This window comes from Calonectris borealis, chromosome 1 (genome assembly GCF_964195595.1).
Source record: "Calonectris borealis chromosome 1, bCalBor7.hap1.2, whole genome shotgun sequence".
In the NCBI taxonomy this organism is placed as follows: Eukaryota; Metazoa; Chordata; class Aves; order Procellariiformes; family Procellariidae; genus Calonectris; species Calonectris borealis.
The window spans coordinates 114,664,648-114,676,835 of NC_134312.1; the positions used below are offsets into that span (position 1 = coordinate 114,664,648).

The following is a 12,188-nucleotide window of genomic DNA, read 5'->3' on the forward strand; positions in this document are numbered from 1 at the left end:
GAAACAACAGTACTGAGCACCCTGTTAATGGTTAAGTAATAAAATAGAAAATTACCCCTTTTAACGTGGTATATGACATTACGGCTAGAGTTTTCCAAACCCCTTCACTAACACAGTCAATTAGTAGCCTAAGCTACCAGTCATTTTGAAAAATGGGGTTTAGCTTTTTTCGTAACATTGCCTTAGAGTCCAAGCTCTTTCCGCTCAATGGCCTAGTTTTACTCCAGTGAAATAAAGACGCTCCATTTCCAAAATTTATAGGGTTCATTTATTACCTCTAGTAACATATTATACTGTATAAATACTCTATCCTTGTTATATGTCCTTTTAAAAAAGCGATAACTTAGAAGATCACATTAGACAAGAAGTATAAAAATAAATACGCTCATTATATGCATTTATTACAAACTATAACCCTTCCCAGAAGGGAAAGAAATATAAAATACTTATAAAGTATATAAAATCTATAGTAATATATTTTACTATATACATATGGAAAGCCATATTCTCTCATTGTCTATGGACTGGCACAAACTTTAATTATGCGAATGTTGGCGTATTGCTGTGGATGGACCTGCTATCCTTCAGCTTTGTCTTCCCGCCTTATCAGTCATTTGAGCACTACAAACCCATCAGAGGCCACATAGGAAAGGTTCCCATTCATAGCGGGATTTCTTTGATTTTTTTTAACCCAAATGCAAGTAATTTCCATTGGCTGGGGTAAGGTAAAAGATTTGAATGTGAAAGCATGACTCAAATGCTCACAAATGCCATCGGTCTGGTTGACAGGATGGTAGACCAAGCTCAAATCAGAAAGGCCAGTGGAAAGTACACAGAAGGCACAGAGAGCAATTACTCAGAGACGCTACCTGCTCCGTAAAAATTTCCACTTTTTCTAGCCTCTGGATTACATGTCACCGCAACGGCATCAGTGTGGATCAGAGAAATGGACAGGCACATTGGGATGACATAAAGATACTTTAAAAAAATGACATTCTAGTTATTGTGGAGTTGACTGACTGTTCTTGGTATTTCTTACTCTTTACAGGTAGAGAATATGGCTTTATTTTTATATAAAACTATTCTCTGAAACAATAGCAGCCATGAATGACATAGTTAAAGCTCCTTTTCCAATCCTGTTTTTTGCTCTTCGTGAGGTAGGTAAGCCCTGACCAATTATTTTAAGCTATCTTTTCCGCTCCCCTTTCCCTCCCCTTCCTACACATGGGGACTTGATCAGTACCACAATATAAATCCAAATGAAGGGAGAAATAACCGAACCCCAAAATGTTTGCTTAAACGTGTTTTGGCCACTGCTCATGTTTTGTTTAATTTGTAACAGACTTCAAAAAAGGCAATTATAATGCCCTCGGGCCTTATCTGCTGAAGACGAGTGAGTGACATGGGTCTGCTATCCTATCCAATTTTCAGTTGGCAGGGTAGTTGTAGGATGCAACGCCAACTAAAGCTATTTGCACTGTCCCACCTCAACGGATCCTCACCATGAATTTTGTATGCAAAAAAACATGCGCTGCCTCTAGCCCTCTTTTTTTCAGTGCATTGTTCTGAAGGAAAAAAATAAAATAATAAAAAAAAATTAGCTTTCCCAACTTATACTATTTAACTGCAGTCCGTAACGTTGCAGAAGTCTATTAGGTGTTTCGGTTTCTTGGAAGGCTCACAGCTTTCTTGCGGCAGCACGCTGCCGTCGTAAGAAATACATTTCAACAATCTCTTCTTGAAACCTTTCCCGCACGTCTTAGAGCAGGGCGACCAGTCCCCCAGCTGCCACTGCGGGCAGGGCACGTCGGCGCAGGGACGGATGTCGCTGGGCTTCAGCTCACGGGCGCAGTCAGCGGCCGGCCACCCCCGGGGGTCCCGGCACTCCACCGCCCGCCGCTGCCAGCCTGAGCCGCACGACTTGGAGCACTCGCCCCACTCCTCGATGACCCACTCGGAGGAGATGATCTCCCTGATGGCGTTGAAGGACTCTTTCTTTCTACTGGGCGCCTTCTCCGACCCAGCCTGCGCGGGCTTCTTCACGAAATAGGTGAACTTGATCTTGGGCTGCGGCAGGTCCCCCACCGTGAGGACCTGGATGGTCAGAGGCTCCTTCAGAGGGCTGAAACTGCGGATCCTCTCCAGGGCGGCGGAGGAGCCGCTGTACCTCAGCACGCTGCCCTTGTAGGTGATGTCCTGCTCCAGCGTCGACAGGGTGTAATCGCCGTTGAGAACGTAGGTGCCATCCGCGGCTTTGATGGCGAGGAAGCTGCCGTCGTGTCTCGCGCCCCTGTGGTTTCGCTGCTTCACCTCGATGTTTGTCGCCCCGGCTGGAATGGTGACGACGTCGTGGTAGCCGGGTCTGCCCAAGAGAAAAGAGAAAGACTGAGTCCTCCGCTCTTCCCTGCAAAAGGGAAGAAGCTGCCCAGCACAAGACTGAATTTCATTTGAAGCCAAAGCGTTAAGCTCATGAGCAGCCAACCTAACTGAATTAATGGATTAAGGGATTTGCAAAGTCACATCCCATGTTATTGCCATGGCAGAGGCGTGCCCACGTGGAAGGGGCTTCCTTTCGCTGGGATCTCACTGTAAGTTATCTTCAGTCAGATGGCTCCAACAGATCAAATCTCAGTTCCAACAATAAACTGGGGCAACACCTCACTGATGTGGAAACCCAAAGCTTACACCCACAAAACATTCACCAGAACAAAATAATGGCAGCAGTTATACACTCACTTTGCTCTAACAAGTGTGCCAGACACTTTCTTGCAAGTGGATCCATTGCCACCGCAAATACCGCATTTGTCAAACTTCTTGTTGGATCCTATCATACGGTCGCAGCCAGCCTTTACGCACTGTCCCTGGACGCAGACGGAGGTGGAATCGGGGCTACATGGGGTACCATCCACAACCTTTGCAGGAAAGAAGCAGTAGGGCGTTTGATTAGAAGATGCACATTGCTTTGAAATTGCGTAATACAGACACATACAAAATATGGACAGGTGGAAGACCTGCAGCACCTCTATTTTCAAGGCTTTTGAACCCAAAAACCAAAGCAGCCCATAGATAGTTGGAGGTATGTAGTGCTACTTCTCATTTGCAAAAATGATGCCATGGTGATGGGAGAAAACAACCAATTTCATTTTCTATTAATACCCCCCTCAAACCCCTCCACCCACAAAACTGTTTTACTCATTTCATATAAAGAAAGAATGTTGTTTTCTAATGTCACTAGGAGGTAGTCATGTCCTCGAAGTACAGGACCAAAATTGCTTGTAATGGTGTTCAATGTATCTTTTATTTCTAGGAGTACTGCTCTACAAAAAACATCTGTGTCATCGCCCTGGTAGTTATTGGCTCTCAACACCTTATGACAGCGAGTTCAAGTAGCTATGCAAGATGAACATTTTTCCTTCTGTTTATTTTAAGCTGTCAGCGTATTAGTAACCGGTATGAGAAAGCATCAATGTTTTGGCAAAGAACCCCCACAGTTTTCCAAACATATCTCAATGTAATCAAATTGGTGGAAGGAGAGGAAAGGAAACTAGGGTGGCGTGGGTAGAAGAGGTGGTATGTGTGAAATAACTGGAATGCCAGAGTATTTAAAGCATGCTTGCACCGATCAAGCTGTACACGTAGGGAGAGGAGAAGAATCTAGCTTAAATACAAGAAAGACATAATTCCAGATTTCTACACTCCTTAACTTCACATAAAGAGTTAGAGGAAAGAAAAATCTTATTCATGGTTAGATGGAAGAGGTATAGTTTTGAAATACCTTTGGCTGTAAAACAAAGAAGTATCCTGTTCCTTTTGCTCGGCAGACCAGCTTGCATCTGTCTTTTGGAGAGACACCAGCAAACTTGGGTGTCCACTCCACTGCAGGTCCGCTTCCAAAGGGAGACTTGGAAAACTCGTTGTGCTTTTCACATTGTTCCTCTCTAAAGGTTTTGCCTGCAGGCAGAGGAAAGACAGGTGGACATTAGATCATCTTCTGTACATGCTCTTCCTCCACAAGATACCCTTCCTCCGCCTCAAGAATGGGGAAAAGATTACCATCATTGTCCGGACAGTCCTCGATGTTGCATGATCTGTATTGCACCCGCTTGCCTTCACAGTATTTCCCCCCGTTTCTTGGGACAGGGTTGTCGCACTCCCTGAAGGAGTACTGGACTCCACCGCCGCAGGTCCGGGAGCACTCTCCCCACGCCCCCCAGGACCCCCAGCTCCCATGCACCGGTGTCTGGAATGACAAGCAAAAGCAGAACAAAAAAGTTAATACAGTAAAAGCAAACCAAAACCAAAACCACAAAAACCACAACCATGCTCATCTTTATCTAAGCCACTTCTAAAAAACAGCTCCAAGTTTGTTTTATTAGCTGTCTGCCTCCATTTATTCAAGCCCTTTTAACTGATTACTCCCATTATCCGCGCTACTCTGCAATCCAGAATATATTCTGACTCCTTTTTTAATACTTACATCGTAATGCTTCTTCTCAGTTTTATTCACACACTTGCCATTCATGCACCACTTCCCTTCCCCGCAACTGGTGCCATCTGCCCACGGGAAGTGTTTGGTTTGGCACACGAGCAGTCCTCCAGAAGTGCCAGTACACCACAGCGTCGTACACGTACTGGCTGCATCGGGGCAGTGCCTGGACTCATCTCCAAATGTAAACTGGCACTGTCTGTTGGCGTCGTACAAGGTGCCAGGCAAGTCAGAAGGAAGCTGGATTGGTTTGTGGGGCTTGTCCAACAAACACTCACCTGAAAAGGAAGAAAAAAGGAGGAAAAAAAAAAAAAGCAGACAATGCTGTCAGTGAGTTCGGTTTCAAAAGGGAAAAATGTATTTCCATCTCTGGAACTGCATTTGCTTTGTAACATAAGTCTTTGAGCCAATTTGTGCCACCATTTTTGTAAAACTAAGGGTCTTCTAAATCCATTTGCAGGATGTAAAAGGTTAACTCTATGCTGTAGCAGAAAGCACTCCGTTAAGAAAAAAGAAAGGGAAAAAAAAAGCAAAGCAGTTAAACTCCAGAGCTTAAATGCCACATGAATGGAAAGCTTAATAATCTTACCATGACCGTTATCCAAAAATGTTGTAATCATGTAGGCACTACATGGAGACCAAGGCTGGCTGCGATCCAAATTGGAAAGCATAGATGCCATCATGTGGAAATCCCGGCTTATTCCATTAATACCAGCACACTGCTTTGCATCGTCATGAGGCATGTTAAACACGTGGCCTTAAAAAAAAAAAGAAGAAAGTGTGTGATTTTAGGAAGTCTGTCCTATGCATTACCAATACTACTTTAAATATTACTCTAGAGCTGCTCACAGTCTGGTCTTTAAATAATAACCTGAATCTGAATACTGCCAAACTTTAAGCAGATGGCACTGTATCTTCGCTCCCCTCACAGGCTTCTCACATGCTCTTTTTCTGCAATCAGTCAAATACACAGCTCTTGCAGACAACGCCGTGCAGACCGATTTTCTTTCCACAGTTCAACCCTGCTACACAGCAAAGCTTTGCCTCCTCCCGATTGCGCCGGGGAGCGCAGGGTGCTCCGTGCCCCGCAGGGCGAGCCCGCGGTGCGGGCTGGGCAGCTCTTTGCTTTACGGCATCGAGCTGGCTTCAATTCATCACGTGAAATCGCCGTGCAAAGTTTCAAGTACCTAGTTCGTGGGCTGTTGTAAAGGCAGCCTGTAAACCATCGTCTTCTATGATAGAGCAACTGCGGTTGAGATCACAAACTGTTCCCACATCAGCCATCCCAAGAGTATCACATGTCTTGGCACCGCAGAGGTCCTGTAAAAAAAGGCAGTTTCATTATTAATCAGATCAGAGACTTAACCTTGGCAAGAAACATGCAGCCCTGGCAGTTTGCCTTTACTTATGGAAAGAGCATAAATATTCAGCACTTCAATGGGTATGATGGCAAAAATCTGTCTTTGGAACATACACAAGGGTTACACGTAGAAATAAAATGCGTAATTTCCATACTAAATCTGCGAAAACTATGAGAGTCAGAAATACATTGCACGTACTGTGAGTTTCACCTGAGACGGCGCAAACAGCAAAATAAACGACTAAATAAAAAGCAGTTCATTTCATTTTTAGCCTGCTTTGCTGAAGCTGATGACACAAGACTGCCTCTGAACACTTTTTCGGAGGTCTCCTGGCAGAGGGGGCCTCCCGGGGGTAGGGAGCAATGGGCATAGGGATGGATTTGACCTTCGTCCGTGTCCCTCACCTGCCTGGTGAAGAGGATTGCTGTGTCGTAGTGTTCGGCGTGCCGGTCACTGGGCGGGTTGTGCTGCTTCTGCCAGCTGCAGAAGTTTCTCAAAGTCAGGGCTGCGTTGGAAGAGATATCGGGTCCCTTCCGCTCCTCGTAAATGACCATGATTTTCACCACCACGAGGCTGATGGAGTTGCGGATGCTGGGGTGCTTGTACAGCTTGGCCGCCACAGAGAGCAGCGTCAGGAGATAGTGCTTCAGCCCGCTGCCGTGGAACTCTGCCATGGACTGGTCGGCTACCAGCATGGTCTCCACATAGCGGGGGCTGGACACGAACCTTTTCTTCCTTCTGCTTCTCGTTTCTGCGTTAAAAAGAAAGAGGGAGAGGGAGGGAAAGCGCAGGTTAGCGCAACAAGAGAAATCCGGCTGCAAGAGACCACTGTAAGGAACCCAAAACCCACCGACACTCAAGATTTGCCCCTAAGAGATGTACCCCACAGCGCCGCGCCCGGCTCCCGCCCCCAAACTTCGGCAGCCTCGGCTGAATAACCCCCTTAAGTCGCCGCCGGGCGGAGGGGCGATACCCGGACCCGCACCCAGGAGGGAGCACTCCCCGCCGCCCCTCGGGGCGGGGATGAGGGGGAGGCACCAGCCGGAGCTGCGCCGTCAGCCCCCGTCGGGGCGGGGGCGCAGGTGGGCGCAGGGCGAGGCAGATCCCCCCCATCCCCCTCTCCCCGTCCCCGCGGAGGGCGGCGCGGCGCCCCGACGGTACCTGCGTGCCCGGCGGGCTCCGGCTCCGCCGCCTCCGCCTCCGTCTCGGCCACGGCGCAGCGGGCGGCGGGGGTGGCCCGGCGGGTGCCGCGGAGGCGGAGGAGGTGGGCGCCGCGGCGGTGCGCGGTGCCGGGGGCCGGCTGGATGAGGTACTGGCGGCCCCGCAGGGAGAAGGCGCCGCGCATCCCCGCGCAGAGGCTGAGGGCGGCGGCGGAGCTGGGGTCCCGGTTGACGGTGCCGGAGTAGAAGCAGCGGGAGAGGTCGTCCTCCGGCGGCGGCGGCGGCCCGCCCAGGTACTGCAGGGTGAAGTCCGGGGCCAGGAAGCTGCTGTCGGGCTCCAGCTCCAGCGTCAGCCGCTCCCCAAAGGCCTCCAGGCGGAAGCGCTCCCGGCCGCCGGCAGCGCCCAGGCGCCGCGGCAGCACCAGCGCCTGCCGCTCGGCGGGGCGCTCGGCGCTGCACAGCCCCAGCAGCGCCGCCAACACCGGCGCCAGCACCGGCACTGGCAGGCGCCCCCCGGTCCTCATCGCGGCCGCCGAGCTCGAGGCTTGCTGCTGCGGCCGCTGGCTTGACGGAGCCCTTTTTATTTCTTTATTTGTCTACGTATATATATAGATAGATATAGGATTTTTTGCTTTCAGGTTTTGGGGGTCTCTTAGTGTCTCTCTGTTGGCAGAGGGGCGGGGAGGGCCGGGCGGGCGCCGGGTCCCGCGGTCACTGCAGAGGCGGCGTCGGCTTCCCCATGGCCGGGGCGCGGCGGCAGGGAGCGAGGGTCTGCGAGGGGAGCAGCCGTTCCCCCCGTCCGTCTCTCCGTCTGTCTGTCCTCTTTCTCTCGCTGCCGTTTCTCCTTCCCGCCGCCTCCTCAGCTCTCCCCAGCAGCAGCGGTCGGGGAGGAAGCTCCGGCGAGTCTCCGCTCGTCCCTCCGGCAGCCCCGGGACGGCCTCGCCTGCACTTCCACGGCCCCGCGGGGCGGGGGGAGGCGAGCGCCGAGAAGCCTCCCGTCCTTGCAGAGCGGAGCAGGAAACGGAGTGAACGCCACCCCAGCCCTCCGCGCCGGGCCCCCTCCGCTGCGCTCCGGGCGCCTCCGCCGTGCGGGGTGAGTGCGGCGGCCGGGGCGGCCGCTGCCGCCCTTTATGGGGTTTGCGCGGGCCGCCCCCACCCCCGGCGCGGCCCGCCGCCCCCCGCCGCGCCGCCCCTCGGCCCCGGGCCGCTGAGCTCACTGCGTGCGTAAGGCGGCCGCGGGCGGCCCCCGCCCCCCCTTCCCTTCCCTTCCCCCCCACCGCCCCCGACGGGGCGGGACGGGGCGCGGCGCGGAGCGGCGGGCAGAGCCCGGGGTCGGCCCTTGGCTGCCGGGTGGGGGGCGGGCTGCGCCCTGCCGCGGCGCGGCCCCTTCCCCCGCCCCCGCGGCTCCCCCTCCCCGCTCCCGCCCGACGGCGGGGGCGTCCTTCCCCCCGGCCCCCGAAGGCAGTCGGGCGCGGCCCGGGCTCTGTGCGGGGCGGGAGGGGTGCGCTGCTGCCGCCCACGCCGACACCCCGCGCTACGCGCCGCGCCGCGCCGCGCCGCGGGGGGGCACGTCGCTCCTTGGGGCGCCTGGACGGGCTGCGGGCGGCTGCTGGCCCCTGCCCTGCCGGCCGGGGGCTCGGGTCTCCGCCCGGGGCTGGGGAGCGGCAGGTGGACAGCCCGGAGCTCCTCTGCGGGGGAGGGAGGGAGAGAGGGAGATCCCTGGTCGTGTTAGTGGTTTTTCCTTTTTTTTTTTTTTTTTTTTTTTAAAGCAATTCTTGCCCTTTCACGGCCCTAATAGCTACAGTCAGCTGTGCACCTGTACTTCTGGGAAATGGTTCTTTTTAAATCACTTAAACAGAGACATTTATGTAGGTGCAGCCAATATTTTCCTTTGAAGCCATAACCAACCGTAGTGGTATGGCTAATCCACTTAATTCTTCATACGTAACACGCGTGCGATGTGCGCTGCCCGAGTAATACTGATTTCTCCTTGCTTAGGCCTTTTTGGAAGATGAGGGCAAAGAAGCGATGAGCAAATGTGAGAATGAAAACAGAAGCAGTGTACCTGCTGGTGACAACTCCTGGACTTCCAAATTAAACAAAGATGCTTCAGTGTCAGTCGATGCTGTGTTTTACACAAGCGTAAAACTCAGAGGCTAGAACCAGAAGTAGCAAAATATATCATCCTTGTGACAGAGCGAACATTTCTGAAGTTTTATGTATCCACTGTTCTCTCAGGATGGAGAGTCCCATTTATGCCACTAAATCTAAACCAAAGGGTTTTCTTCCTAATTTAAACCACGCCAGATACACTTGGAGCCATGCTCTGTGTCAGCTGCACAGTCTGATGGACTGCTATGTTGCGATAATACACGTATTTCCCATGGTGTTCTGTAAATCATACAAGTTTAGAAACACACATTTTTTGAAGCTGTGTAAAAAACATATGGAAAGATGAACCCAATTTTCCAGTTACTTATTCCACAAAAGTGCTGTTGTGCCATATAGTGATGAGCAAAACCAGAACTGGGCCTCAAATGAGGGATTTTCCTTGGTATACAGCAGGCAGCGTTGGGCTTTTTGAGCAGAATCTTGGCTTTGAGAGGCTGTGACTGCCGCTCATTAATCAGTCAGGAGCGGAAATACCCATTCAGTTACAACAGAGGCCTAATTTTTTGCTCGAGTCAGAGATGTATGCCAATCTCTACTCTTATCTCTGAGATCTGGTAACGTGTACCCAACTCTGTCATGCTTTTCCTAGGATAGAAAACTCACAACAAAGGTACGGTTCATTCATGCTGTTAATTTTGTGTTGCATGTGATGCATACCTAGCAGTTGTGTGTGTTTTGAATATTTAGGGAATTACAAGTTTAAAAGTCTAGAAATATGGTATATAAAACATGGAATTGAAAGAAAAGCATTTTTAGAATTTATTTTTGAACTTAGGTTAATTCAAAATAGTTACGCTTGCAAAGATATTAATTAAAAATGCAAAAACCTCCTAGTCCATCAGCGTAATCAGTGTAATGCATAGATGAGCAGGGACTAGAGCCAGGCCACTTCAGTGTCCCCCCAGGCCATGTCCACCCAGCTGCCGGGTGCACCTTTGTGATAATGTTTTGCTGTTATTTTTTGATGTAAAATCTCTGATTTGAAAAGGCCCCGACCACCTTAAAACAGCTTTGTTGGTGTGAAACGTCTTCCCGATGTTCCACCAGGTGGCACTCGCCTATAAAAAATTTTTCTTGGAAGAGTGTTTCACGGTTCATCTCCCAGGTTGCAAACCGTGCTCCGGTGGAAACAATACTAAACATTTTAGTACTGTTCTCAATAGTTCCGTGATTAAGACAAAAGTTTTCCTGGCCTTTATAGAATATCTAAGAAAGTGTTTTAGTAACAACTCAGCAGCTGCCTTGGTCCCCCCCTACGTCTGTGCTGCTGTGAACACGCAGGCAGGCACAGAAATGCTTTGCACTGCGTGAACGCGACTCAAGTGGTGAAGGAACATTTACAAAAGGTTTGCGCCCTAACAAACCTGCGGCCTTGCCACACTCCACCCGTATAGCCGTGCAAGTGCTTACATCTGTTTCTGTGAATAACCCCGGTGAGTTTAGCTGGATTATTCAAGACTAGAAGGCATGTGCACGTGTATTTGCGATCTGTATCAATGCTACTCCATAGCAACTCCAATTGTATTTTGTGTAAATCAAGATTTAGAAAGATAAACGTACTGAACTTTTGCAGAATTTCAGTTAGTGGGATAAAAACCTAGACAAGGCACAAAACTTGTCTTTTTAATAAATTTCTAGTGCTTCTTGGGAAAAAAAAGATCGATACCAAAAATTGTAATGCAAAGTAAGCCACCAGATGGAGCTAACAGATCATTGTATTTTAGTCTACAGTGCAAGAACAGTTTTTTATGGATTAGGCCTAAGTGTTAGCAGTACCTGAGCAGTATTAACAATGGTGAAGTTTTAATTTCTTTCCCAGTGTTTGTATCAACTGCTGTTTCCAAAATTAAAAAAAACACCCCACACTTTTTCAGCCTGTTTAAATGCTGCCGAATGATAGCTTCCTTCAAAAACTGTTAGAATTAGAATTAAAACAGCAGGTGGCACATTAGGCCCACTGAATAGGGGATTAAAGACCTGACGCTGTTAAAGAAATCCTCAGAACACTTCCAATAACCTTAAGCCATTCTTTTTGGTGGGAAGTTCATCTGATTTTGCAGAACTCTTTTCCCATTGCTGCTTGTGACTACTGAAAGGTTCACCCACAATCAACACTTCTGTTCTAAGCACTCTCTTATTAGCTGTTGAGCAGCATGAGCGGTTTGGCTTCGTGCAGAGGAAGGGAATCCGTCGTCATTCAGGGCGAGTGACTGTACCGAACAAGATTATTTATGGAGATTGTTCCTCTAAGACGTCTTTTATGATACGCATGATTAGCTTATTATTTTTTCCATTTATTTATTGATTTTGATGTCATTAACAGTTGGTTTTTGTTAAGCAGGATAACAGGGATAAGAGAGAAACCCCCTAATTTTGCCTAAGTGTTTTGATAATCAGCAGTAATGGGAAAAAGCAAAACAATGTGCATCATCACTTTAATGAGGAGGATACTTTTTTTTTTCCCAGGAGGAGAATCATGTGACTTAACATGGTTATCTGTTTCCCCACCATTTCTGCTTTTACATGAGCTAATTATCAAAGTTGCTGAAAAAAAATAGATGCAGAAATTTTGGGAGCCCCCAGATTTTATTCCTAAATAGCCTAGATAGGCCTGTATGCACTCCAAATGAAGCCCTACCAATTCTTTCTGCTTTCCATTACTAAACTTTTATCAAAATTGGATTCAGTGGGAACCTGGTCTACCTCTGGCTGCATGGGTCAAACATTTTATTAATAAGCAAATATAATGCTCTGGACTTTGGGGTTTAGGATTTAGGTTAGTTCAATTGATAAAGGTAATGGCAGCCAGGAAGCTTGATTTAGTTTAAACTCAACAACATTCGTAGAAATAAGAATCCATTTATTTTGTGCGGGTTCTTACTTAGATCACCAAGAAATTTTCTGTAGATATTTTGCACTGACTAATGTAATACCACTCCTATGATTTTAATACAATTACAGGCATTCTAATTGATTTAACAATTTTTTATTGGGCACAGGTGGGAGCAT

The 12,188-nt window shown here is 49.0% G+C and overlaps 1 protein-coding gene across 1 annotated transcript; it reads right to left on the reverse strand.

Moving 5' to 3' along the window:
- Nucleotides 1-245: 245 nt before the first annotated feature.
- On the reverse strand, nucleotides 246-8,051 carry ADAMTS1 (ADAM metallopeptidase with thrombospondin type 1 motif 1). The gene is made up of 9 exons (XM_075170773.1): nucleotides 7,009-8,051; nucleotides 6,252-6,598; nucleotides 5,674-5,806; nucleotides 5,076-5,243; nucleotides 4,478-4,764; nucleotides 4,054-4,240; nucleotides 3,776-3,951; nucleotides 2,737-2,912; nucleotides 246-2,362 (listed from the first exon to the last, which is right to left on the reverse strand). The coding sequence occupies exons 1-9, from the start codon at nucleotides 7,529-7,531 to the stop codon at nucleotides 1,621-1,623; spliced, it is 2,739 nt and encodes a 912-aa protein (XP_075026874.1). The 5' UTR covers nucleotides 7,532-8,051; the 3' UTR covers nucleotides 246-1,620.
- Nucleotides 8,052-12,188: the final 4,137 nt, after the last annotated feature.

Coding starts and splice junctions, on each gene's coding strand:
- ADAMTS1 (XM_075170773.1), bottom strand. CDS start 7,531: ATGAGGACCGGGGGGCGCCTGCCAGTGCCGGTGCTGGCGCCGGTGTTG. Junction 4,241..4,477: donor CTGAGAAGAAGCATTACGAT/GTAAGTATTAAA, acceptor TTGTCATTCCAG/ACACCGGTGCATGGGAGCTG. Junction 3,952..4,053: donor GGACTGTCCGGACAATGATG/GTAATCTTTTCC, acceptor CTCTGCCTGCAG/GCAAAACCTTTAGAGAGGAA.